This window comes from Sarcophilus harrisii, chromosome X (assembly GCF_902635505.1).
Source record: "Sarcophilus harrisii chromosome X, mSarHar1.11, whole genome shotgun sequence".
In the NCBI taxonomy this organism is placed as follows: Eukaryota; Metazoa; Chordata; class Mammalia; order Dasyuromorphia; family Dasyuridae; genus Sarcophilus; species Sarcophilus harrisii.
Window position 1 is genome coordinate 19,013,388 of NC_045432.1, and position 27,976 is coordinate 19,041,363.

At 45.4% G+C, this 27,976-nt stretch overlaps 1 protein-coding gene across 1 annotated transcript in view; it reads right to left on the reverse strand.

Moving 5' to 3' along the window:
• The window catches only part of COL4A5 (collagen type IV alpha 5 chain), a 214,195-nt gene that overhangs the window by 105,032 nt on the left and 81,187 nt on the right, over positions 1-27,976 (reverse strand). Inside the window, exons 18-29 of the mRNA XM_031944962.1 lie at positions 27,053-27,094; positions 23,129-23,249; positions 21,245-21,415; positions 20,447-20,530; positions 20,196-20,288; positions 18,087-18,157; positions 17,401-17,592; positions 14,579-14,747; positions 5,452-5,544; positions 5,149-5,253; positions 3,180-3,277; positions 2,012-2,162 (exon numbers count right to left, since the gene is read on the reverse strand). Coding sequence (XP_031800822.1) covers positions 2,012-2,162; positions 3,180-3,277; positions 5,149-5,253; positions 5,452-5,544; positions 14,579-14,747; positions 17,401-17,592; positions 18,087-18,157; positions 20,196-20,288; positions 20,447-20,530; positions 21,245-21,415; positions 23,129-23,249; positions 27,053-27,094 — 1,390 coding nt within the window. The remainder of the gene's footprint in view (positions 1-2,011; positions 2,163-3,179; positions 3,278-5,148; positions 5,254-5,451; positions 5,545-14,578; positions 14,748-17,400; positions 17,593-18,086; positions 18,158-20,195; positions 20,289-20,446; positions 20,531-21,244; positions 21,416-23,128; positions 23,250-27,052; positions 27,095-27,976) is intronic.

A 27,976-nucleotide genomic window follows, 5' to 3' on the forward strand; every position in this document is an offset into this window, starting at 1 on the left:
AACTCTTTGGACAGAAAAGCACCAGAATCCAAAAAATCTTGAACCCGGGCCAAACCGAATAGGTTTATATTTTATTTGGGATAAATGCCAAGTCTTAGATTTGGGTTCCCAAAAAATGGCTTTCCAAATAGAAGATTTATCAAACAATTAGTCAATCAATCAACTGGGTGTTAATGGTCTACTGGGGGGAAACGTGGAGAGAGAGCAGTTTGCAAAAGATCTGTGAGCTCAGTGTGAATTAGCCAAGTGATGGGGCAGCCAAGGAAGCGTAAGTGATCTTAGTCTGCGTCCGGGGGACTGACATATGGAGTCTCACTGGACTCTCCCATGCACGGATCCCATCTGGAATCTTCTGTTCAATTCCAGCCAACACAGTTTAGGAAGGACAGAGATGAGGGAGATAGTAGCCAAGAGGAGGCTACGGGATAGCAAAGGACCTTGAGTACCTGCCACATGAGATCCTCTGTTTAAGGAGGGGGCCCAAGGAAGACATCCCTTCACTTCCCATCTGGCTGCAAGACTTCATCAGTCCCGCCCTCCTCTCCCTCCATATTTCCAGCTTCTTTTTATGAGATAGCTTCTCCCGGTAGACTTTAAGCTCTTGAGGCCAGGGCCTGTCTTTTGGTTTTCTTTGAATTCTCAGCACTTAACATAGTGCCTGGCACACAGTAAGTACTTAAATGTTCATTGACTGTGGACAATTGAAGGAATAGGGGATGTTGAGCCTAAAGAAGAGAAGACTTAGGGGGATGTGACAAATGTGGTCAAGTATATGAAGGGTGCCTCACATGAATGAAGTGATGAGACTTGTTCTGATTGGGTTTTTGGGCAGAACCAAGGGGGATAGGTTGAAGACAGATTTCTGCTTGATGTCAGGAAGGCCTTCCTGACCATTAGATCTCCCTGAAAGTGGGATGGGTTGCCTCAGGAAGGTGGGCTTCTTCAAGCAGACCGTGGATGGCTACGTGCTGAGCATGGGGCAGTGGGGATTGGGGAGATTGGCTGGAACCGATCACCTCTGAAGCCCCTTCTGGGCTTCTGACTTTGACCTCCTCTGGGGTCACAGAGTGAGTAGGAAGTAGAAAGGCCAGCCTAGCATCTCTTCCCCCACACCACACCGTGTCTTAGTATTCAAGGATTCCTTTGAGGGGACCTTGAATTTCTGGCCTGAGACTGACAAGAAGCTTGGTTAGGTGCCCAGAGTTTTCAAACAGGCCTCAAGCTCCACAAGGTCATGCTATAATGAGATAATACAAGGGAGTTGACGGGAGTGTGGGATTCCCATAAGGAGAAGGTCATTCCTTACACGGTTTGTTATTTGGAATGTCTGGATTTGTTACACTGGGATCATAATTCTGCAGCTGGGGGAGCTCATCGGGTGTTGCAGGTCATGTAACCTCAAGCTGTTTAAACATGGAAAGGTTAATGAGTGGCTCTGACTGAAAACGGGAGGGAGACTCTGGTCTGGATCTTCTCTGACAGCTCCGTTGGCTTGGGAGCCTCTGTGGCATAAGCCAGTCTTGCCACGAAGAACTGAGGCCAGCCCTTAGTTTGGAGGCAGGAGGAGCAAGAACTTGGGATCAATAAAGGCATCTCAAACCAGCTTTATCATTACTCCCATAATTACCTAGGGGAACCGAAGTGGGGCATTGTGGTGCAATGGGAAAAGTGCTGGCTTTGGAATGAAAAGGCCATGGTTTCATTTCTGGCTCTCTCACTTACTCTCTATGTAACCTTGGGTCTGAGTTTTCCCATCTGTAGAACGAGAGGGTTGGACTAGGTGACCTACAAGGTCACTTTTAGGTCAAGACCTAGGATTTGGTGCATGACCTTGGGCAAGTATCTTTACTTTCCCGCATCTCAGTTTCCTCATAAGTAAAATGAGATGGCTGTTAATCCCATAAAAGTGGATGTGGCAGGAAAGGCAGGCTTCTCAGCTACTTTCCCCTCATAAATCTCCAAGATAAAAAGCTCAGCAAATATTTTAACCCCCAACAATAAGACTCCATACCTTTTGGCCCGGCCGGTCCATCCAAACCAGGGAGCCCTGGGATGCCTGAGAGCCCCGGGAAACCAGTGCTGCCTTTTGGACCAGGTGCTCCTTTAACGCCCGGGAGTCCCTTAAGTCCAGGCGGTCCAGGAAGGCCAACCCCTGGCTCCCCCTTGAGAATCAGCACATGGAAGTAGGGAAGGAAGAAAAGACAAAGTCAGATGTTGTTTTTCGGGCATATATTCCTTGTCATGGCTACGCCAAAGAAAGGTATTGCATGAGCAAAGGTAAAAGGGAGCTCTGTCCTTTGATTTCATTGAGATAGAGAGCTCCCTCTCTCTACTGACATATATCTTCAACTCTTTTGCCACCTGTAGAGGCACTTTGAGGTCACGCCCCAGTTGCCGCCAAGGCCGCTTAGCGCCCTTACGCTGCGGAGGCAATACGCTCTATCCACTATACCCGGCTTCCTCTGGGCAATTACTGATGTTTTTTGTGAGAGAGATAAGCAGGAAGATAATTGCTAAAGAATGATCACCAGACTAACCACTGTGCTCCAGGAGAGGCCTTAGTGTCAGAAGAAGCAAGAGCTGAAGGGAGAGCCCCAACAGAGGGCTTTGCCCTAAGGGTTAGGGCTCGGGGCCAGCTGTTCTACCCTCCCAGAGCATCCAGTAATGATGAAGGAGAGGAAGTTTAGATTCAACATGGGGGAAAACATTTCAACAGCCTGGTCACTTAAAAACACCATTGTGGTTTTAACTTAGGAAGCTGAGTAGACCTTGGAGATTACTGAAGCTATAATTAGGAGATGGAGATAACATTCTCCAAGAAGTCAAGTTAAAACTGTTGCAAAGCCAACAGTTTGCTTTGTGGTATGGAGTGTGTCTGTGATGGCGTGGGGAGGGTGGGCCCCAGCATGGGAAGGTCTCAGAAACTCATTCATCATTACTCTCCCCACTCATTAGAAAGCCATCTGGCAAGGGTTCATCGACACGGCCCAGATATCTTTGTTCGTTCATCCAATCAGATAACCGAGGATTCTAACAACAGACACCGAAGCCCCGTACTCCCAACATGACCACTGGGACAATTTTTAGAGGTTCAAGGGTTGAAAGAAAGGACAATCCCAACATATGTAACAAAGGATGGGAGAAAAGGAAACCAAAGAGGATGAAAGAGGAAGTCGAACCTTTGGACCTGGGAGACCAGGATGCCCAGGAGCGCCTTGTAGACCACGTCTTCCAGGTGCTCCGGGGGTTCCTGGAGGCCCCGGCATTCCCTGGTAACCTGAAAAATAGGGAATAACTGATATTCAAGGGAGAGAACTTTCCAGTCACCCTCAAAAAGAGAACAACATTCATATGTCATCTACCTCCTGCCCATGTACCGGTCCCAACAAGAACAGTAATTTCAGGACAAATACGATACTACTAATTGAGGATGTTCATTGGATGACCCACTCCACTGAATCATCTTTATTTTACATCATTATTTTTTATCATTGTAGTGATTGTGCTCATGTAACAAAATAGGGGCTACAAACTTGGAATTTGGTTAAGAAAATGATCCAACTTGGACCTTTGATACCCTTTAACCCAGGGATCCCACTGCTAGGCGTATATCCCAAGGAGATCAAAGCCAGACACAAAGAAAGGTACTATATACAGCAGGCACCGGGAGAGGCAATGTGACAGTGGGGAGAAAACTAGCCTTGGCGTTTGGAAGAGCTGACCTCAAGTCCTGCTTCTTACCTGAGTCACTCTGGGTAAGTCATTCAACCTGCCACTTCTCAGGCCATTGTCTCCCACCCAACCACTAACCAGGTCCAACCATGCTCAGTAAGGCGATTGTCTAAGACTAGATATCGTAGAGAAAGCACTAGCCTTCGTAGGCAGAAGGTGTGTCCTCACCCAGGAATTCCCTATAGCAATGGTATCATGGGTTTGATGCCCATCCAAAATATTTATAGCTGGAAGGAACTGGAAACCACATAGATGCCCATCAATTGGGGAATGAAATAACACAAATATAATGGACTATTACTGCCCTGTGGGAAAGGAATACCTAGAAGGACAGTAGGACATGCTACAGAGTGAACCGAGCCAAAGCTTCTTAAACTGTGGGGCGTGATCCTGGAAGGGGTCACATAACTGAATGTGGGGGTTGGGAAATTATGGTTTATATCAAGAAAGGTTTGATTTGTATACCTATTTATATACCTATATACCTGAGGCTGCATAAAAATTTCTTGGGTGAAAAGGGGTCACGAGTGGGAAAAGTCTAGATGCCCCGAACGAAGCTAAACCAGGGAAACAATATCAACAACAATGACAATGATATAAAGGGAAAAACTGGCCAGCCAAACAACCAAATGAACAACAAAACCCTGGGTTCTGCATCATTGTAACCGTGGGGCTCAGATCCAAAGAAGGGCTAGGAGATCCTCCCTTCTCTGCTAAGGGGAGGGAGCAGGAGTAGGAAGCCCTGTGACAGAGACTGCTGGGTGACTTAGTTTGGCTGGACTGTTTTCCCCCCCCATTTTTCCCATCCTGCTTTACAAGGTGTAACTCTGTGGGGAGGAGAATAGGGAAGATATTCATTGCGAAATGAAGGTGATGTAAAACCAAAAAGATATCAATAAAAAATTGTAAATAAATGGGGGCTATAATTTTAAAATAGAGCAACATCTAAGGAGTGAATTACACCAACAGGATTTGGAACCATTTCCCCTCCCGTTTGAGGCCTGCCTGTGTAAAGAGCTTAACTCCCCACATAACATTCTGGTAAATAAAGCTAGAAAATCAATCCCCCAAATCGCACACACACAAATCAAATCTGCTCTCTCCCAAACCCTTTAGGGATACATTGGGGAATTGTTTTCAGCTCAACCACTTCAAGAGAACAAATGCTGTGAGAACACAGCAGAATTTGCAGGCAATTCCTCAAAACAACAGTCCTAAGAAGCTCAGAGGAGAAGCACAGCCAAAAGAAAATATTATTTTAGTTTCTACGTGCAAGATGTAAGCTTGTTCCTCCCTTATTATAGGCCATGTCTTGTCAGGGACAGGCCTCAAGAAATTGGCTTCATAAATAGAGGGGAAACAGAGCAGCAGTTTGTTTAAGAGAAATGGGGGAAGGGGGAGAGGTTTACCACCTACCTTTGGGACCTGGTGGTCCGGGAAGACCAATGCCTGGGCGACCTGGTTCCCCTTTACTGCCAGGGATTCCCGGCAAGCCTGGCACACCTGGAAACCCTGGATCACCTAGAGAGAAATTCAGAGACACAATCAATTAATAGCCATCTGGTAAGCATTCACCCGGTGCTAGACACTGGGGCTACATAGACCAAAAAACCAGTTCTTTTCCCCAGGGAGCTTATATTCTACTGGGAAATATCTAGCTTACATTCCACTGAGGGATGCCAAAAGGTATAGATTCTGGCCACAGATTTCTCTTCCTACCTGGAAGACCCACATCACCATCTCTGCCAGGCAGGCCGGGCAAGCCAGGAGGTCCCGGTTGGGATATAGTTGGCCCAGGATCACCTTTGGCACCTGAAAATGAGAGAGCATGCATGTGACTTAGAGGGTCAGCTGGCTTTCTCCTTAAGCAAAATTAAATGGCCAATAGAAATTTTTAAAAATTCCTCAAATGCTCCAAGGTATTTCCTGTCCCAAGTAGATCGCTCCCCAACCTATGGGACTGTCATCCATGTCCTCCCCTCAGGTCACCTGATTAGTCCTTTTGCGAGGGTACTAGTGACCCAGTAGCTGACCCTTGCTTTTGCCACAGGACCAAGTCAATTGTTTTTTAAATTTTGTGTCCCATCCTATATACAGCTTCTTTTCCTTCCTTCCATTTTTGTATTGTATTACAGCTTGCTCACAGTCAGCCAAAAAACATTGATTAAATGCCTACTATGTGCTAGGCCATGTGCTAAATGGTGAGTTTCAAGGAAAGGTAAAAAACAGTTCCTGCCCTTGAGGTGCATGCAATGGGGAGGGATGGCATGAAAACAACTATATATAAACACGCTACACATAGGAGAAACTGCAAATAGTCATTGGAGGAAGTTGGAATTAAGGGGGATTGAAAAAGACTTCCTGTAGAAAGTGAGATTTTAGCTGGAATTGGAAGGAAGCCTGGAGATGGAGAAGAGGAGGGAGAAAATTCTAAGCATGGGGAATAGCTGAAGCAAATGACTGGTCAAGAGACATCTTATGTGAGAAACAACGAAGAGATCAGTATCACTGGACTGCAGAGTAACTGAGTGTGCTATAAAGTGTAAGAGAACTGAGAAAGTAGGAGAAGGCCATGTTGGGAAGGGATCTGAATGTCCAAAAGAAGATTTTATATTTTATTCTTTAGGTCGGGGGCTCAATGGAGTTCACTGAGGAAGGGGGTGACGTTGTCAGACTTGTGTTTTAGGAAGATCACTTTGGTGGCTAAAGGTGGGATGGATTGGAGGATGAATTGGGGAAATTTGAGGCAGGCAGACTCACCCGCAGGCCATTGCTGATGGCACTGTCAAATAAAAAAAAGACGTGTGTATGTGTGTGTGGGTACATTAAAGATGTCACAGAGGTAAATTTGAGAGGTTTTGGTGCCATGTTGGATGTAGGAGGGGTAAGAGATAGTGAGGAACTGAGGATGCCATTTAGCTTCTGAGCCTGAGAGATTGGGAGGATTGTGGTGCCCTTGATAGTAATAGGGAAATTTGGAAGGAAGTAGGTTTGAGGAGAAAAATAATGACTTAAGCTTTGTTTACATTGAGTTTCCAAGGTCTCCCTCCATGGATACCCTGGGTGATCTCCCACTTCAATCCTTTGTAGACTCCCAGCCATAAAACATCACCAAAAGAATACCGGTTTTTAATGGGCTTTTGTTTCAAAAAGAATCCTGAAGTCATTAAAAGAATCTCCCAGTTTTCCCAAAGCCCACTCTCCTACTCCTGTTCAACTCTAGGTCAAGATCACCCATTTTTCGCATCTGTCTAAGATACGTATACTGAAAGGTAACTTCTCTCCATTAGTTGGTCATTGCAATTGCAAACCAAAATCTGGATAACAGATATTCTTCATCCATTTGGTTTTTTCCAGAGTTGGGAGGAAGGATGATAGATTTGGGAGAAGATATAATGAATTCCACTTTGGAAATGTTGTATTTTAAATGCTTATGAGTCATCCAGGTAAAAGTGTACAGTAAAGCAGCTCATAATAGGCAATGAGTTCAGAAGATGAGAACTGACTATGTAGATTTGGGAATAATCTTTAAAGAGATGATAAAGCTATAGGAACAGATGACATCACCAAATAAGAGAAAGATAAAAGGGCCTAGAACAGAGCTTTGGGGGCTATTCTTATATAGCAGGTGAGAAGGTAATGATTAAAAGGAACAGTCAGAAAGGCAGGTAGAGACCAGAAAGAAAGCAATGTTCTAATGGTCCAGGAGGAGGGACGAGATCATGACATCATGAAAGGATGAGAGACAACAAGAAGAAGGAGAATGAAGGGAAGGTTGTTGGGTTTGAAGAGAAGGCTGTTGGGTTTAAAAGGTAAGAGATCAAAAATAATCTTGGACAAGGAAATTTCAATCAAGATTTCAAGAGATTTAAGGGTGGAGGAAACAGACTTGATAACCCTTTCCAGGAGCTCTGAAAGGCAGAAGTGATCTAGGACATGACCTTGAATTTAATGGCAGATTAATGAAGGCAATGGAAGATAGTGACTAAAATATGAGTAAAAAGGCTATAGTTGTGAATTTAAAAAAAGATTCATTGTAACCCTGTTTGATTTATACCAAGACTCAAAGTTCAATGTTAGGGAAATTATAAATAAATCATATTAATGACCAAAATAAAAATTATATGACATCAGTAGCTGCACACAAAGTCTGAAAAAACACAGCACTCATTTTTGTTAAAAACACAAAAAGCTTACATGTGGAAGGACCTTTCATGAATATGAGAAACGTTATCTGTATTAAATAAGAGCTAGCACTATTTGTAATAAAGAAACATAAGAAAATTTCCCGTTAAGAACAAGGATAAAGCAAGGATGCCCAGTGTCTCTTCTCTAATTTGACACAGTGATAGAAAAGCCAGCTATAGCAAAGAAATTAAAGGAATAGCATAGGGAATGGGGAAGCAAAAGCATTCAAAACAACATGATGGTTTACTTAGAAAATCTTGGACATTTGACAACTAAAAATTAATCCAAATATTAACAGCTTCAGTAAAATAGCAGAATTCAAAATAAACCCACAGAATAACCAGATGTTCTGTTAATTACTAATAAAAAGCAGAAATAGAAAAAATTTATTTCCAAGTAACTACGAAATATATAAAATATTTGAAAGTTAATTTAATGGAACGCACTCCAGACTTATTATTACAACTACAAAACACTTTCAACAGAAATAAAAACTTAAAAAGTGATAAGATATCCATTTGTCATAGATGTTTTGCACCGCACCAATAAAATAAAAATGATGGTGCTATCTCTAAAAGGCTTCATTTATAAGACTAGATAAAGCTCATCTGATAGAAGTCAATAATCTTTTTCTCTTTTTTGATTTTGTAATAGTATTTTATTTTTCCAAATACATACAAATATAGTTTTCATTGCAAAACTTGGTGTTCCAGATCCTTCTTCCTTTTTCCCCCATCCCCTCCCTAAGACAGCAAGCAATCCAATATAGGTTAAACATGTGTCACTCTCCTAAACATATTGCCATGTTTGTTATGCTACACAAGAAAAAATCCGATCAGAAAGGAAAAAAAACACAAGAAAGGAGAAAACCAAGCAAACAAACAACAAAAGGTGAAAATCCTATACTTTGATCCACATTCAGTTTCCATAGTTCTCCCTCTGATTGTGGACGGCTCTTTCCATCACAAGTCTATTGGAATTGCCTTGAATCACCTCATTGCTGAAAACAATCAAGTGCACCACAGTAAATCATCATGTAATCTTGTTACTGTATACATTGCTCTCTTAGTTCTTCTCACTTTACTTAGCATCAGTTCCTGTAAGTCTTTCCAGGCTTTTCTGAAATCATCCTGCCCATCATTTCTCATAGAACAATAATATTCCATAATATTCATATACCAGAACTTATCCAGCCATTCTCCAACTGATGGGCATCCACACAATTTACAGTTCCTTGCAACTACAAAAAATCAAAGGGTATGCACTGCTGCTGGATCAAAGGGTATGCACAGTTTTATAACCCTTTGGGCATAATTCCAAATTGCTCTTCAGATTGGTTGGATCATTTCACAACTCCACCAACAATGTCTCAGTGTCCCAGTTTTCCTACATCCCCTCCAACATTTGTCAGTATCTTTTCCTGTATCTTAACCAATCTGAGAGATATGAAGTGGTAGAAGATCAATAATCTCAATGGAAGAATGAAAAAAAGTTAGAATAAAGATCTTAAAGTACATAAAATAGTAATCATTAAAACTTTTTGCTACTAGGTAAAAGAGAGAAAAGCTGATCAACAGAACAGACTAGGTAAGTAAGACTCAAAAGCAACTAAACATAGCACCCTAGGTTTCATTAAACCCCAAAGCATAATTTTTGGGGTAAGTACTCTCTATTCAACCAGAACAACTGAGAAAACTAGAAAGGAGTGTGGCAACAATTATGTTCTGACCAACAATACACCACATAGCACTTAGTTCCAAAGGGATAGGGGACTTCAATTTAAATGATCACATTAAAAATCCGAGGAGAATGGAAGGTGGTACCTTTCAGACCTATGATTTTTCAGAAAGTACAAAATTAAACAAAGAACAGTGGCTATAAAACATAATCCTTACAATTTTGATGATAAACATGTTGAAAGTTTTTGCACAAATTAAATCAAAGTAATTAGACTAAGAAGATAAAGATCTTTTAGGGGGAGATCTTCACCTAAAAGTTTGATATCCAAGATATAATACAGAATATTCTGATACAAATATAGAAGGTTAAGATAATTGTTGAAAAGATACAAAAGACTTCCAAAAAATGCAAACTATCAAAAACCATATGTAACAATACTTCAGTAACAGTAAGTCCACATTAAATTAACTACAAGGTTTTACCTTGTACCCAAAAACTGACAACGAAAGATGGAAATAATCAATGTTGGAGAAACTGTGACAGGCACACCAAAACATTGTTAATGAAGCTGAATCGGTCCGACTATTCTCAAAAACAATATGGATCAATGTGGGAAAAGTGACTAAATTATTCAAGTCCTCTGACTCTGATCTAGGCCTCAGTTTCGCCCTAGCGACAATAAAGAGGTGAGCCTCTGGGGCATGTACCCCAAAGGGGAAGGTCTCAAATATTGCAAAATATTGCAGTCTTTTTTATGGTAGTTAAAAAAACTAAAATAAAAATCTGTGTCCATTAATAAAGAATAGCTCAACAAATTATGAAATACAAATGTAATAAAATATTATTGTTAATATTGTTAATATTAATTAATTAATATCTAAGAAACAAATATGAAAAACACAGAGAAGGATGGGAAATATTATATGAACAGATGCACAGTGAGATAAACAGAATCAAGAAAACAATATACCTGATGACTACAATAATAAAAACAAAAAGAATACTAAAAGGAAGTCAAACTCTTGAGTTATTATGACAACAAATACCATATCCAGAGAACAGCTGACAAAATGAATCTCTCTGTTTTTTGGTCGAGAGAAAGGAGTGGAGATGAAACTATGGGTGTGCAATGTCGCCTGTACTATCAGACAAAGTCATGGTGCTTTTTTCTGTTATGAGACCAACTTTTCCACTGCCTATGCTATTTCCTCAGTTCCCCTTTTCGTGTCTAATTTCTGTAACTGGCATTTCTCTTTTGAGAGAGATTCAAAGTAAGTTGGAGGAAGGTAATATTCAGAAATGATTGATATAAAATATCAATAAAATTAATTTTCTTAAAAAAGAGAAAAAATATACACAATTACCTAACAATGTAAAGGAAATCAATAGTCAAAGGTATCTGAATTTAGATCGATGTAAGAGCCAACCTTCATAACAGAGGATTGAGGTTGAAACATACTTGCCTCTTCTTGGGAGGTGGGGGACTACAGGTGTCAATATATTGGTTGTTGTGCTTTATTGTACTTTTTTGTTTCAAGGAAGAGCTATATTGGGGGCAATTACTGATAAATGACATGAAGAAAAAATGGCATCAATAAAACATGTTTTTAAAAAGATCATAAGCAGTAACACATTCTAGAAGGGTGAAGAGTGGTCAGAAGGAAGAAGAAAGCTGCAGGAAGCTTGACTTGAGACCAAATTAGGCCACAAGAGTGTTTATAGATGAAACTGGAAGGAGGACAACAGACACACCAAAATGGAACAGATTTGTTAGCATTTCTATAACAAACTATTTTCATCATCCATGACAGTGGAACCGCACATTTGGACTCAAAGTCTTCAGTTCCCAACATGCCATATGAGAAAGTGGAAATGACACTGAAGACAATTTTTTAAAAAATAGAAAAAAACAGCTGTACCAGAGCAAGAATACCCAAAATAAACCCATGCTAGAGGTGACACAATTTTGAAAGCACAGAGGGATCGATTTTCAAGATATCTAACAGAGGAGAAGATACCAAATGGTTGGGGAAAATAATCCCAGAGAGTGTTATTTCCAAAATAAAAAAGGCAAGTGAAGGGAAATCAATAAATACTGACCCATATGCCTACTTTCTTACGTCCATAAAATCTTTGTGAGAATTACTCCTTTGGCACTCGGCGTTCGTGCCTCTGATAATTTACTATCCATGTGACCTTGAGCATGCCCCTACGAAGGCCTCAGTTTCTCCCTAGTGACAATAAAGAGGTGAGCCTCTGAGATTACGTCCAGCTCTAGAGTCAAGATCCTCTCGTTCTTTCATCTATATGTGTATGTAGACACCAAGGCTATCTTTGATGTTAAGAAGAAGGGCACAAGGAAGCGAGCTTTTGCAAATGATTCTATTCGGCATAGAACATCTTCACACTCACAGGACTGAATAAGAAGTATAGAAGATTTGTCGGTTGTGGTCTGTTGAGTTTAAGAAGTTCACTGATATCAAATGATGCACATCAACAGGCCGATGGAGGCTTGCCAAACATGCTATCCCAGCTGAGAAAGGTTTCTAGGGCAAAGTGCAAATGGAAAAAAAAAGATTCCATCCCATTCCTGACTCTCTGGACTTGCTCCACTGTTCTTCCCCCAGAGATCTCCTTACCATGGAAGCTCACTGTAATCCTGGCCTTCTCACACTAGAAACACATCTGGTCTCTACTCTCTGTGCAATGCTCCTGACTTGATGTAAGGTCCTTAAGGGCACAAATGTCCTTTTTCTGCTTGTATTTGTAGTTCCAATACTTAACACAACGTTGGACACACCAAAAGTGCTTAATAAAGACTGTTGACTCGATAGCTTAGAAATGATGAAGTCCTCGAAATGTCCCTACCTGGGGAAGAGTGCTGCTTGCAAGACCCCAGAATATTACAAAGCTACTTTGGCAAAGACCAAAACACTCAAAAAAAGGTTTATCTAACAATCAAATGGATGAAGAGTGGCAACGAGCCACACGGCTGGGCAGCCCATTGAGTTAGACCATAAATGAATGATACAACTTATATTGTATTTAATTTATACTTTTATATATTTAACATGTATTGTTCTACCTGTCATCTGGGATGGGGGGAAGAAGGGGAAAAATTGGAACAAAAAGTTTGGCAATTGTCAATGCTGTAAAATTATCCATTCATATAACTTGTAAATAAAAAGCTATAATAAAATAAATAAATAAATAAATAAAAATGACTGATACAGCTCTTATAAAGTTCTTCCTATATTGCAAGCGCTGTGCTGAGGATACGAATGATACAAAGTGTGGAGGATAAAAATACAAGAAAGAAAAATAGTCTGTGCCCTTAAGGTGCTTACAATCTAATACAGGAAGATGACATGTTAAAGGGCAAGGAGGAAGGTATGATGACATGACTTTAAAAGGTTAGTATTATAAAAATTGCTCCGCTTTCCTCACTTCCCTCTGCATCAGTTCATATTAGTCATCACGGTCTTCTCCGAAACTCTCCCTCTTTCATTTCTTCTACTTCATTAATATTCCATTACATTTGTATACCATCATTTGTTTAACCATTCCCCAAAGCATGGACAGCTCCTTTGTCTCCAGTTCTTTGTTATAGTAAAATAAAAGCTGCTATAAATATTTTTGTACGTTTGATTCCTTTTTCTCTTTTAAAATATCTTTTTGATATAAGTCTAGCAGTGGTACCACTGAGTCAAAGAGGGTGTTCGTTCCAAATTGCTTTCCACAATGGCGGGACCAATTTTTAGTGCATTTTCCCCACATGTTTATTGATGGCTTAAACTTCTTCATGTGAAAAACTGCCTGTTCATATCCTTTGGCTGGAAAGTAGGGTAGAAACCTGTTGCTGGGCAAGGTAAGATGAGAGCTCACCTATAGACACTTCAGGACTCTGAGACAGGCCAAATGTATATAAAATATATACATGTGTGTGTGTGTGTATGTGTGTGTGTGTGTGTGTGTGTGTGTGTGTGTGTGTGTGGAAAGAGAGAGACAGAGAGAGACACAGAGAGAGAGACAGAGAGAGAGAGACAGAGAGAGACAGAGAGAGACAGAGACAGAGAGAGAGAGACGCACACACACAGAGAGACAGAGAGAGAGAGAGAGAGAAGGAGAGAAGAAAGGGGAACAGAGTAAGAGACAGGCACACAGAGAGACAGAGACAGTCAGAAAGAGAGAGATACACATATAGAGAGAGACAGAGAGAACCTGAATGGGCACTATAGCTAGACAGTGAGTTCGGGCCAGAATTGAACAGGAGGAAAGGAGTAGGCCGGATTACCTTTGGGAAACGTCAGTGTTTTCAGTGATCCCAAGCTGGGCTCACATAGAAAATTCTCTCTTTAACACCAATATTACGCTTTATGGTTGCTGTGAATTGAGGAACAGCACAATCACAAAAGGATTGGAATTGTAGGTGACCCAAAGGACAGGAGAGACATTTCTGGAAGACGTAAGTAGACGTGGTGGGTGACGCAATGGGTTGCACACAAGAAGCAAGAGGTGTCATTCCAGAAATGTAAGTTTGGAAAAGGAAGTGAACTGGGCATATTTTGAGAGAGGAATTCATGGATAAACAAGAGCCCAGAGATTGCCCTGGTCTGGATGGAATATTAAAAGATCAATGGGCGCAGCTAGCTGGTGCAGTGGTTAGAGCACCAGCCCTGAAGTCAAGAAGACCTGAGCTCAAGTCTGACTTCAAACACTTAGCACTTCCTAGTGTGACCCTGGACAAGTCACTCAACCCCAAATTGCCTCAGCAAAAAAAAAAAAATTCAATGGAAGAGCTTCTAGCATATTAAATCGATCCTCCATGAAGGGTTGATGGGAAGATGGAGGCATGATTCACCCACCATGAGAAGGCCTGGACTATGATCCACCCCACTGGAGAGAGTTGTCACATAAATGAAATCCCAAATAAACTGAAGCCTTTGCTAGCACCAAGGTAAAACGGGATTGCACTTACCTGGGATTCCTGGGGGACCCGGATTTCCTGCCATGCCTGGGATGCCTTTTTTACCCATAGGGCCTGGTAGGCCCAAACCAGGAAGACCCATGGGCCCTCTGGTCCCGGGCAGACCCGGCAAACCTGGCTTTCCAGGGGGACCCCTTTCACCTTTCAAAGCAAAGCCACCCTGAAAAGGAAAAGATAGAAAATGGAAAGAAAGAGCCTTAGTGGTCAGAGCCACAATGGTAAGAGCTGAGCCCAAGGGAGCAATAGCTCCAGCCCCGTTCCTGCTAGGCCGACTATGTGCTGTCCTCATCTCTCCACATTACAAAACAGCCCAAAGCACATCTTTGTTCTGCTCGGTGGGATCCAGCCCCACGCGTTTCCAGGTGACCTTTCCCATCCCCTACATGTACCCTGGTCTTCCCCACGTTCCCTAAACTATAGATAATCTTCTATTTGCCTCAGAGTTGTCATCCCATGACATAGGGACAAGATCCTCCCCAAAGCCCTGTAGGAAGAACACAGAATTATAAACCTAGAGGTCATCAAATACAACCTGCTCGTTTTCCAGGAGGAAACTGAGGCCCGGGAGAAGAGCCCTGTCCATGGTCATACATAGGACTCTAAATCTAGAGTTGAGAAGGACCTCAAAGGACCTTCATTTTACATTAGGGGAAACTGAGGCCCAGGAGAAAGGACCTGTCCATGGTCACACATAGGACTCTAAATCTAGAGCTGAGAAGGACCTCGAAGGCCCTTCATTTTACATAAGGGGAAACTGAGGCCCGGGGCGGGTCCTTGTCCAAGATCACATAGTAAGTGTCCGAGACGGGATTTTAAGCTAGGTTCTGTGAGTTCAGAAGCCATGGCCATTCGTTCCTTCATGGAGATAGGAAGCGGCAAAACTGGGATTTGTGCCCAGGTCCCACTGACTCCAAATCCAATGCTTTCTTCCCCATGTCACGTTGTCTCTAGTCACCATCGCTTCAAAATGACCACAACCTGCTTTCTCCCCCCACTCCAAATGCCCATTCCTCAGCTAAATGCACGGAAAGCGAGCTCATTCAATTAATTCACACCAAGCTGTGAATGACTAACAACCCTGAACTATCTCGTGGGGGTTGCTAGTTAATATAAATTAATGTCTATTTAGAGAAATGGCGTGTGGGGGGATGGGGTAGAAGGCACAGGCTATTCTGTCTGATCACATCCCATACTTTACTTTTATGTAAAAGGAAACAGGGGTTGGGGCAGAGGAATATGAGCCTGGGCTGCCAGGCCCCTTTCCAGATGGGAATACGAGGCAGTCCTTGCTCTATAGAGATAGCAAGGCAGTCTCCGGATCCGCAACCATAGGCGGATGGCAGGGCCGTCTCTGCATCTGCGACCATAGACGCATGACGGGGCCATCTCTGGATGGTGGGGCCGTCTCTAGATCCCTGATCGTAGGGGGATGGCAGGGCTGTCTCTGGATCCACGAACACGCCCCTTGGCCCTACACTCCAGACGTGGTTGTACTTGTGACTCGATGGCATCCTTCTCCCCCAGCAGTCCCACTGGAGGTGGAAGAAGAGGCCCACCCAAAGCCAAGTGTGGCCCTACCACTGTGTGTCTCTACCCACCTGGAGGGGCTCCCGGCAGCTGGCAGGCCAGCGTACCTACTCGCTGGGAGTGGAGACCTTCACACTATGGGCAGGCTCGGCCCAAAGAGAGAGTTTCAGGCACCCTGGGGTTATAGGTCTAGGGCTCATCCAGAGCGGCCCCGGGCTCCGTCCATTCCCCCCTCACTTGGCCCAACTGACCTGAGAAACGCGTTCTTTGACTACATTAAAGGAGCCGTAATTATAATCATTTACGTGAACAGCTTGCCATTTATGCCTAATTACCCTCCAGCACAAAAATAATTAGGCATATCATGAAATAGGTGTCAGATTAACTTTGTTATAAATTTGATTTGGGGATAACAGTAAAATCTGCTCGTGTACGTTCAATACTCATAGTTCCTAGGAGCTGAGATCTAGAGCCAGAAGCGAGCTCAGGCTACTTAGTAAAGCCATAAACATTTTACAGATGAGGAAACTGAGGCCTGAGGAGATGAAGTGACTTTCCACAAGGTCCTCCAGCTTATCACCCTCAGTCCCAATTCCCCCCCATGGAGATTCCAGGCTCATCTCTGTCAGATAGCACAGGGATAGGCCGGACCCAAGTGAGCAAAAGAGCCTCTCACTGACCCATACTAACTCCAACTGGAACAAGGACCTTAATGTCTCTGCCAGTCTCCCACTTTGACTTCTGAATCCTTCTTTTCAGGAGCTGGGGGTCTGCTCTTGAGTGCAGCTCAAAGGTCCAGTGGTTAGAGAAGCAGACCAAGAATATCTGAGGTCAAATCCAATCTCAGATACTTATCAGCTGTGTGACCCTGGAGAAGTCACTTTCTGGAGATTGTAACAGCACCGACCTCCCAGAGTTGTTGCAATGATTAAATGAGCTTGTAATTGTAAAGCATTTAGTACGCTACCTGGCCCACAGTGAGGGCTATAAAAATGTTAGTTACTATTAGTATTCTTCTTAGAGTCTGTGTCAGCACCAGCCTGAATCTCTGCTCTGCCTTAAGAAAAGTCCTTAGGGGCAGTCCTTAGGGGCAATTAGGTGGTGCAGTGGATAGACCAGCAGCCCTGGAGTCAGGAGGACCTGAGTTCAAATCTGGCCTCAGACACTTAACGCTTCCTGGCTGTGTGACCCTGGGCAAGTCACTTAACCCACTTGCCTCAGCAAAAGAAAATAATAGTCCTTAACTAACAATCTGCAGAGAGAAAAGCAATAATGAATGAACTTACAGGTTTTCCTTTGATGCCGGGAAGTCCGGGCAATCCATCTTTTCCGGGACTGCCAGGCAAACCAGGAATCCCTGAAGCTCCAGGGAGACCTGCATCACCTTTGTCACCCTTCATTTCTGGGAAACTGATGGTGTCCCCTGGACTTCCTTTTGAACCAGGCTCTCCTGAGGCACCCGGAACTCCTGGAAGGCCCTGAGACCCAAAAAGAGAGAGAAATGTTCTTTGCTTTTCCCTTTCTCAGATCCAACATGTTTCCTGTGCACAGAGCCTTGTGAGAGGCTACGTCTGAGAGGTGGGAGGCCAGGGATGGGGACTACTGCATACATCCTAAGCCTGATGGCTGTGTTATTTCATTTGACTAAATGGGTTTTTTCCTTTTCTTTTTTCATTCCTCATTACAAGGGATGACTTTCTAAGCACTAGGAGAAACAAACTAGAAAACGAAAATGAAGAAAAACAAAAGAAATCATTAAAAAAAAAAAGAGCCTGCCTCAGAATGGCTAGTATAGAGTAATCAACGAATAAATGTTTGTTGATTGGTTGATTTCCACTCATTTAAAAGCTCCATGCTAAAATGCACCTTTAAAAGAGTTGAAATCAATGAATTACCCTGTAAATCCACCCCCCATGCCAAAAACAGGGACCGTTTCTTCTACCCCTTTCCCTGTAACATGTTTGATACTTACTGGTGATCCTACTGGACCAATGGCACCGGCATTTCCTTTGGCACCTTTCTGCCCAGGGAAACCACGAGCTCCTGATAGGCACACACATATACAAAGGGAACTGCAGTGTCTGTGGGCCTTCGGCAGCCCTCCTGTCCACCCCACCTGATTTTATAGAGGAGGAAACTGAAGCCCAAGGAGAGCAAAGGATTTGCTAGAGGTCACTCCCAGTAACAAAGATCTAGAGTTGGAAGGGAGCCCAGATGAGGAAACTGAGTCCCAGGAAGGAGAAGGTACTTGGCCAGGATCACAAAAGCAGCAAGTGCTCAAAGCAATTTATCAGCATCCCATACAGTTTGTGAAAATAGTCCCTATTTTAGCACATCAAGAATCATTTCTGCTTCTTGGAATCGGGGTCACATCCTTCCTGGGCGAGCACAAAGTCCCCGCGTACATGACAAACACATGGGTTTGTTCATTAGGCAGCTATTCATTCCTCGAGGATTCGTGCCCACTGAGGACTAGCCAATTTGTGCAGCTCTTCCAGTTGCTAGCAGCCACCCCCTCGTAGGGAGAGAGAGAGAGAGAGAGAGAGAGAGAGAGAGAGAGAGAAGCAGCCATCCCAGCACGATCCAGTCAGTTTTTGCAGCCTCTGGCCCCTGCCACTCCTACCCTTGGCCTGACACTCTGCTTTGGCCTAGGAGACACCGTGATGGGCAAAGAGCAAAGGCAGCAAGACTGGAAGAGGGAAGGTGGAGGAAAAGGAAGTTGGGAGGCCACTGCCTCGAACTGACAGCTGAAACGAAAGCTTCTTTGAAATCTAGCTTCATGGAGACAGTGTTGCCTAGTGGCTACACAGCCAACCTCCAATTAGCAGGACTTGTGCCAAGTCTAGCCTCTGTCCCATACTGACTGCCTGGCTCTGAGCAAGTTCCTTCACTGGGAGAAGAAAGGAAGGAAGGAAGGAATAAAGGAAAGGAGGGAGGGATGAAAGAAGGAAGGAAGGCAGGGAAGGAAAAGAAAAGAAGGAAGGAAGGAATCAATGAGGGAAGGTGAAGCAAGGAAGGAAGGAAGGAGAGGAGGGAGGGAGGGGAGAAGGGAAGGAAGAAATTAATAAAGTAACAAAGAAAGAGAAAGAAAGGAAAAAAGGAAGGAAGAAGGGAAGGAAGAAAGAGAAAATAAGGAATGAACCAATGAAGGAAGAAAAAGGAAGGAAGAAAGGAAGGAACAAATGAATGAACGATGGAAGGGAGGGAGGGAGGGAGGAAGGAAGGAAAAGAAAAGAAGGAAGGAATGAATCAGTGAAGGAAGGGGAAGGAAGAAAGGAAGGAAAAAAGAAGGAAGGAAAAAAAAGGGAAAAAGAAGGAAAGGAGGGGGAGGAAAAGGAAGGAAGAAAAGGAGGGTTTGAAAAAAAAAAAGGAAGGAATAAGGGAAGGAAGGAAGAGAAAATAAGGAATGAACCAATGAAGGAAGAAAAAGAAAGGAAGGAAGGAAAAGAAAAGAAGGAAGGAATGAACCAATGAAGGAAGGGGAAGGAAGAAAGGAAGGAAGGAACAAAGAAACAAAGGGAAAAATGAAGGAAGGAAAGGAGGGAGGGAGGGGAGAAGGGAAGGAAGAAATTAATAAAGTAACAAAAAAGGGAAAGAAATGAAAAAGGAAGGAATAAGGGAAGGAAGGAAGAGAAAATAAGGAAGAAAAAGAAAGGAAGAAAAAAAGGAAAGGAAGGGGGGAAGGAAAAGGAAGGAAAAGGGAAGGAACCAAAAGGGAAAGGAAGGAAGGGAAGGAAAATGATCTGATGATTTGTTAAGCGTGGAAGCCAGTTGCTACAAAGAATGTTGAGCCATAAATGCCATCTGAGATAGTAAATGGTGCTTCATAGTATTCTATGGCTTGAAGGGTTGAAGGGAAGGGAAGGGAAGGGAAGAAAAGGAAGAAAGGAAAGAAGGGAGGGAGGGAGGGAGGGAGGGAAACAAACCTCCAGTCCCCCATACCACTTTGGGCTTAAAGAAGTTGAGACCAGGTTTTCCGCTAAGTCAAAGCCGGTGAGAGTCCAGGTCAGGGTTTGACTTCTCCACATTCCAAAATATCCCACAAAAACAAGGAAGGATGAGCGGCCCCAGAACTCTTTACCTGTGAGGCCTGGAGGTCCTGGCAGCCCAGGCTCCCCTGGAAGGCCAGGGAGGCCAGCTTCGATACAGTTGAGGCAGGTGTCCCCCTTGTCTCCTGGAGAGTATTGTGTTGGAAACAAAGGCAAGATACATGAGCATGTAGTTTTTTATGGCGGCTCCGCTGGGCCCAATCCAATGTCATCCCTACTTAATGGAAGGTTCTATTTCACGAATTCAAGCCAATTAAGAGAAGCCCGCGGTGTGGGACTGTACCTTTCACTCCTTGCTCTCCCGGCACTCCTCTGTCCCCCGGAGATCCTGGTGGGCCCCGAGCTCCCTTTTCACACACCGCACCATCTAAATTAAGAGTAAAGGCCAGCAGCCCCTGCGGTTGGATTTTGGAGCTGTTGGCACTCAGCCAAAGAGTCTAAGCCAGGGGGTTCTAACCATGGATCCCCAAGGGATTCACAGACAGATTTCAGGGGATCCATGAACTTTCACTGGGGGGAAGAGCTATCAATTTCAATCTAATTGATTTTCTTTGTCGCCCTACATCTTTTATTTTACATATTTAAAAATATCACTCCGAGGAGTCCATGGGCTTCATGAGCACCCCAAAAGATTTGAAATCCCTGAACTAGATCAAAAGAAATCTCAACAGGTTAAAAAGAAGCAAGACGTCCTTCCAGAGAGAGCAAGCCAATGAACCAGAAGTAAACAGTGAATGCAGGCCCATCGGCTAAAAGCAGCCCCAAAGGGCCCGGAAGGCACGAAGACAGATGATTTATGAAAACTACCAAAGAACAAATTTAAATAACAGGGCCTCCCTAAAAATGTCAAACACAGGGGTGGCAAAAGAATAGAAGCCTTCAGACGACAAAGGTGGCGGGGGGGCACGTGAGCTCCCGAAGGGCGGAGATCATTTCCATTTTGTTACGGAATAACACGGTGCCTGGCACGTAGTAGGTGCTAGTTGCTTGCCTGCTGATTGATTACTAGGCCACAAAGCGGGCGTAAAACCTGTCCAGTTTGAAGACGCTTTAAAGTAGGGGAGGGCAGAGGCTCACTTACTAGGGAAATGAGGTCCCGGTTTGCCCGGAGTCCCAGGGAGACCAGGAGCCCCGGGCTGCCCGTCACATCCGGGCTGGCCAGGTACGGGGACGCCGGGCAGCCCTTTAGCTCCCTTCTCGCCCCTTTCCCCAGGAAAGCCAGGGGGTCCGGGAGGTCCCGTGACAGTAGGCCCTAGACAAGAAAAAAAGCCCGTATTACAATGAGCAATGTCTTCATGTATTAGAGATGCTCCTTGCAGTCTCTTCGGGGTAGCAAGTAATGGCAGAATCCGTCCTTCAACTTAGCCCGCATGCCGGGTTATATTGCTATTTTCTACTTTGGGAGAAGAAGGAGGGAAGTGTCAACATTTCAATCACCTTTGGAGGTGGCAGAGAGAACAATCTTCAAAGTGTGCTCTATGCTTTTAGAAATGTGCTGAAAAATCTCTGCCTTTCCTCATTTGACACAAAAATAATTACATTTCTCGCAAGCTCAGGAAGGCTCAAACTCAAATCCTGGAACTAGTTTCTGGGGACCATTAAAAAGAAAACAGACAGACACCATCGATCTGAGATGGGCTGCAGGCAGCCCTGTTGGGAGGCGGGGCCCAGACTAGCTGGCCTCCAGGTGGCCCTCCCAGCCTGCTCTTCTGTGATCCGCACAGCCACACCGTAACCCGCCGGTTTATTAAACCGACACGGTCGCCAGCTTAACACGATGCCTGGCTGGGGCCGTGACGCTTCCGGGCCTCTCCCAGCCATTCCCGGGCACGCTGTGTGATCCGTGGAATCGTCAGCTCCCAAATCAGGTCCCACACATCCTGTGACCTCACTACAGCCTAAACAGGGGGCTGGGTTCCCTGAATGGGGAGAGATGCAGCCATCATATTTGCTGCTGCTCAGACAATGGCCCCAGGCTCAAGCCCAGGGGTGATCGCCCAAGATTCCCAGCAGGGCAACATCATTATGGGAAATCATAAGTGGAGGGCACCAGGAGGCTGACCCACAGCAGAGGAAGCTGTCACCCACTGGGATAACAGCAAAGAGATGGGGCAGGAGCTTGAGGCTGGGCCCGCTGGGTACCTCCGGTTCCTTTAGGCGTCTGTGTGTTTCCGAACTGGGAGCCAGACTGGTCCCATGACCACTCTGCTCCATCTTTTCATGGTACCATTGAAACAGCACCCGCCCCATGGAAATTATTCTGTATGCTGAACAGGTGGGCAGCCAGCATGGCTTAGCGGGCAGGTGGCTGCCAGAAAAGCCAGCAGGTCCTGGTTTCGAGTCCTGCCCCCATACCACTAGAGCCCCAGGCTCTGAGTTGTAAAAGTGCTGCTGACCTACACTGGGAAAGGAAGTTTTCTCCCTAACAGTAGCTGGAATTCAGGAGGGGGTTAATAATTGCTTCTTTGATTGAATTGTTTGGTGGCCAAGACAGTGAAACGATGTGATTCCAAATGTGTTTATAGACCTTCTTGTCAAGGGGTCTAGTGGGAGAGGAAGCTGAAATTAGATTACTCCTTAACTGTCCATCTCATGGGTTTAGAATGCAACCATCTCCTTTTATGGATGGAGAAACTGAGGCCCAGAGAGGAAAAGTGGCCGGCCAACACACGGGGTCCTAAAACCTAAGGCTGAAAGGGCCGTAAGAAGCCATAGAGTTTGCTTTCATTTCTCTAGTGTTTAGTACCTAGTGCATAATAGGTGTTTAATAAGTGCTGATTGATTGACCGACTGATTGCACAGACTGAATTCTCTGAAAGGAGAGACTGCTTCACATCTGTATTTATACCTACTGTGCCTGACACACAGTAGGTACTTGACAAATAAATATGTGTTCGGTGACTGGCCGATCCACGGGCCCGTACGAGACGCTCTTAGCTCTTTGACGTTAAGCACCCTTGCTTACCTGGAGGCCCAGGAAGGCCGGGTAGACCCGGTGCCCCTGGGGAACCTTGATCTCCTTTCTCTCCCGGCAAGCCAGGCAAGCCCAAGTTCCCTTTTTCACCAGTCCCACCGCGAGGAAGTACCTATAACGGGAAGGTGAAGACCGCTAGATGCCGATGGGCGAGGGAAGGAGGTGGAGATCAGGGAGCATTAGCAGAACCACTTTCCGGGATATCCAAAGGATATGGACAATCACGGAGGACCATGGAGCAACAGGATTTCCACAAGGAACTTAAACATAAACCATTAAACCACTACTTGGATGATGATTTTTTTCTATACTGTTTCTCATTAGACCTGATTCTCTTATCGATTCTATCTTTTGGTTTCCAAAAGGACCTTTTTCTGTTCACATGTGTACATTCCTACCTGAGCCTCCTTGCCTCCAAGCCATCCTCCACAATAGGAAGAAATTCCTTCTCAAAAATCAACCTCCATTGGGTCACTCCCCTGCTCAATGACAGGTAATGGCTCCCTACTGCTTACATTATCAAATGCAAATTCTTCCAGTTGGATTCTGAGCCTCTAGCCTAAGACATTTCCCCACCCCCTGCCCCGCCAGCCAGGAACTTATTACTAGAATTAATTTCAAGTCCTTTACAGCCTCTGTAAACACTTCCGCTCTTAGTTTGGGTGAAAATTTAAGGGTCCTTTTTCTTCTTTCAATGGCAGTCCTTTCTTTCACTGGAATGGATTTCTAGACAATCTCATCTTACAGATGGCAGGACTGTCACTTATTACCTCTGTGATCCTTTAGACAAGCTACATAGAGGCCATCTATCCCAACTCACTTAATTTTACAGAGGGGGAAACTAAGGCCCAGGGAGGGGAAGGGACCCATTCAAAGTCACACATAAGATCACAGATTTAGAACTGGAAGGGTCCTCAGAGGTCATCAAGTCCAACTCCCTTTATTTTACAGAGGGATAAACTGAGGCCCAGGGTCACACACTGGATCCCAGCTCTAGAGGTGAAGCAACTTCAGAAATCATTTATTTCAATACCTTCATTTCACAGAGGAAGAAATTGAAGTCTAGGGAGGTTTAGTGACTACACAACCCTGGAGCCAGGAGGACCTGAGTTCAAGTCCAGCCTCAGACACTTACTAGTAGCTGCGTGACCTTGGGCAAGTCACTTAACCTCACTTACTTAAAAAAAAAAGACTGCTGGAGGCCACAGAAAAAATAAGAGGCAGAGGTGGCCTTAAACCCAAATGCTCTGATTTCAAAAAATGTTTTTTGCAGGCAGGGTAAGCATGTCTCATCAATTCAGCCCGAGAATCTAGGCAGCTCTAGGTGGCTGGGCTGAGTATTTACCGCACGTCCATCCAACAATCCCCATTTTCCTTCTAGACCCGGTTCCCGCATCCCTCTTTCTGATCTCTCCTGAGTGCTGGGAGTCCTCCCTCCCAAACTACCTTGAAGTGCCGTGTTTGGCCTCTCCGTGTTTACCTGGCGTGCATTTATAGATGTACCTGTCTCCTCTATTAGAATGATGGCTGTTTGGGGCCTTTTAGATTTCAACTCCCTCCACGGCCTCTGATGATAGCCGATGTTCCATGTGCTATCCGGGAGAGTTCCTAAATGTGGGAGATAGAAGCTTCCCAGAAAATAGCTAAGGATTATGGGAAGACAGTGTTCAGCCCTAGCCTGTCTCAGTAATGTGGAAAAAAGGGAAAGAGATTAAACTGAAACAAACTAGTATTTTGTTATTGGGGTTTTGGGGGATCGGGGATCGGCTCTGGCGCTGCCGGCTTTATAAAAGTCACTTAGAAAAATCTGAACCCCAATTCCTACATCTGTGAGAGGGGGTTGGGCTAATCAAGCTCAACATCTCCCAATTCTGGGATTCTAGAAAATGTTATTTATGATATGTGTGGAATGACCTCGGGAGCAGCAAGCTTATTGGCCACCGGTGACCTGTCCTCCCAAGTGGGGTCAGAACTTCCCAGCTTCCACGGTGCCGACCAAAGGCTCCTTTGGAAGAGGGTTCAGGCATGGGGGTCATATCTGGGGAAAGTGAGGGAGTATGGGGAGAGCTTTGCCCAAGGTCACACCGGTAGCAGACGCAAATGGAAGGGTCATGACAGAAGTAGGAAATAGCTTTGGACTTGGATGGGAAAACCCTGGCTCGCATCGGGGGTCTGCCATTGACTCCTCTCTGGCTGACAAGTCACTTTCCCTTGGTTTCTTCTTCTGTAAATTGAGGGGGAACACACTGGGTGGACTCTGAGATCCCTTCCAGCTCCACATCTGGGATCCTATGTGGGACCTTGGATGGGTACTTGCCCTCTCTGGGCCTGAATTTCCCCATTTCTGAAATTGGGGGGGGGGAAAGTGGACTAGAGGGCCGTGGTGATCACAGTTCTAAACGGGCAACGTTGTGAAAAGGACACCCCAGGACCCGAGTTTCCCCATCTCTTAAATTTTGGGGGGTCTTTGAGATCACAGTTCTAAATCTGCAACACTGTGAAAGGGATACCCCCAAACCTGGATTTCCCCATCTCTTAAATTTGGGGGTGGTGGTAAGAGGGTCCTTGAGATCACACTTCTAAACCTGCAACTTTGACGCCCCAGGACCCGCATGGGGAGAATTCTGCCAGTCCCAGAGAAAGGAGAAAAATGGAAAGCTGCCCAAGAGTTACCTTGAGTGCAGGGAGCCTGGTTGTCTCTTCTCCCAGCATCCCCTTGCCTCGGGGCCCTCCCAGCATCCCCTTGCCTCGGGGCCCTCCCAGCATCCCCTTGCCTCGGGGCCCTCAGGGCATCCCCGGGCCTCCGGGCCCTCCCAGGCCTGCTCCGGTTGCCCAGGCCGCCACTCTGGAGGCGGAGAGTCCCTCCCGGCAGGCAGGCAGGCAGCGTCCAGCCATGTGAGTGTGTGCATAGAGAACATAAGCTTTCATGCTTCCCTTCCCCTGGCTGCTTCAGCCCACTCTCCCAGTTTAAAGTTTCCCCAACTTTTGGCCAAAGAAAGAACAACTGAAACCTACGCAATTAAATTTAACAAAGTCAGAAATACATTGGGGAATGTCAATTTCACAGTGAAAATCCCTAAATCCCACAATTAGCCTTTTGCGGAACCATTTTCTCCATTTGTTACCAAGGGCGCCCAAAAAGCACACGCTCGGAGCTGGGGAGGTCTGAAATCAGGCAATTACAAATTGAGAAAACCTATTAGGACTAAATCCATCTTTCCCTGGGGCCCTCCAGGGGAAGGGCGGGGAGCCCCGCTCTGGGCTTGGAAGCAGCTCTCGCGCCACCTGCCGGCCGCCGGCGGAACGGCCTCGCCAATGAACGGAGACGGGGGAAACAACAGTGCCGGGATTCTGCATCTGTAGCGTGCAAAAGTTACACAAAGGAAGCGATGGCAGGACTCCTCCGGGATCAGGCCGCCGCTACGGCGGTCGCGGAAAGCCCACCGCAATGCTTTTTCGGGGGCGCCCGCCGGGACCCATTCGAAATTGGCCCCTCTTTCTCCCGCGAACGGGTCCTCTCCCTTGAGGGAGCGGCGGCTCTCTGGGAGCTGCCGCAGCCTCGCCAGCCGCACCCGGCTCGGGGCCCAGCACACAGTAGGCTCTCAAGCAGTGCTTCCGATGGGCACGTCTCCCTTCAGAGAGGCTCGTGTCCCCGGAGGAAAGATCCGTTCCGCCACGGGAGGGGCCGCTTTGGGTTTTCCCTTTGTAACCCCGACGCCCAACGCCAGCCGGCAGCCCGGGGAGTGCTTGGGGAACGCTTGCTGATGGATCGGTTGATTTGGGAAGAGGAATAGGGCCGTCTGGGATAGAAGGAGACCGGGCAGGTGCTGCCGGGAGAGAGGGAGGGAGGGAGGGAGGGAGTGCGCCCCAAAACATACAACTCAATAGGAGGAGGGGGGAAACCACAGAACTTACAAGTCCAGGCGGGCCGGGGGGGCCGGTGTCACCTTTTTGACCCTGTTAATAAAATTGAAAAGCAGGTTACTGAAAAGAGAGAGGGAGAGAGAGAGAGAGAGGAGGAGGGAGGGAGGGAGGGAAAGAAGGAAGGAAGGAAGGAAGGAAGGAAGGAAGGAAGGAAGGAAGGAAGGAAGGAAGGAAGGAAGGAAAGGAGGGAGGAAAGGAGAAAGAAGCAGGGAGGGAGGAAGACAGGAAGAAATTAAAGAAGAAAGGAAGAAAGAAAAAAAGGAAAGAAAGAAGAGATGGAGGGAGGGAGGAGGAAGGGAAAGAAAGAAGGAAGGAATGACATGGAGAGGAAGAAAGAAAAAAGAAGAGAGAAGCAGGGAGGGAAAGAGGAAAGAAAAATAGAAAGAAAGAGGAGAGAGAAAGAAAGAAAGAAGAGGAAAGAAAAAGGAAAAAGAAAAATGAAAGGAAGAAAGAAAGAACACAGGAGAGAGAAAGAAAGAAGAGGAAAGAAAGAGGAAAGGGAGGAGAGAAAGAAAAAAGGAGAAAAAGGGAAGAGAAAGAGAGAGAGAAAGAAAATAAGAAAAAAGAGAGAAAGAGAGAGTTGTGTGTTGGATGCAATGATTTTTACAGAGTGAGGAGCCTGACTGAGCTACACACAAGAAAGGGAGCCCGCAGCCATGGAAAGGGGTGGTGGCCAGCCAGGCTCGGCTGCACTCGGGGGCTGCCAGAACGCAGCTCAGACACCGAGCCCCCGTTCCTCAGCCGTAAAATGAGGGAGTTGGTCCCCCCCCCGGCCCCTTAGAACCCTAAAGTAGCGGGGAGCTGGCGCTCCGCGGCTCTTTGGAAGCGGGACTGGAGCCGTGGGTGGTGCCCGGCCATGTTCTACAGGTGAATTGCAGGCATCCGGCAACTTTCCCGGCCAGGGGCCGGGGTCGG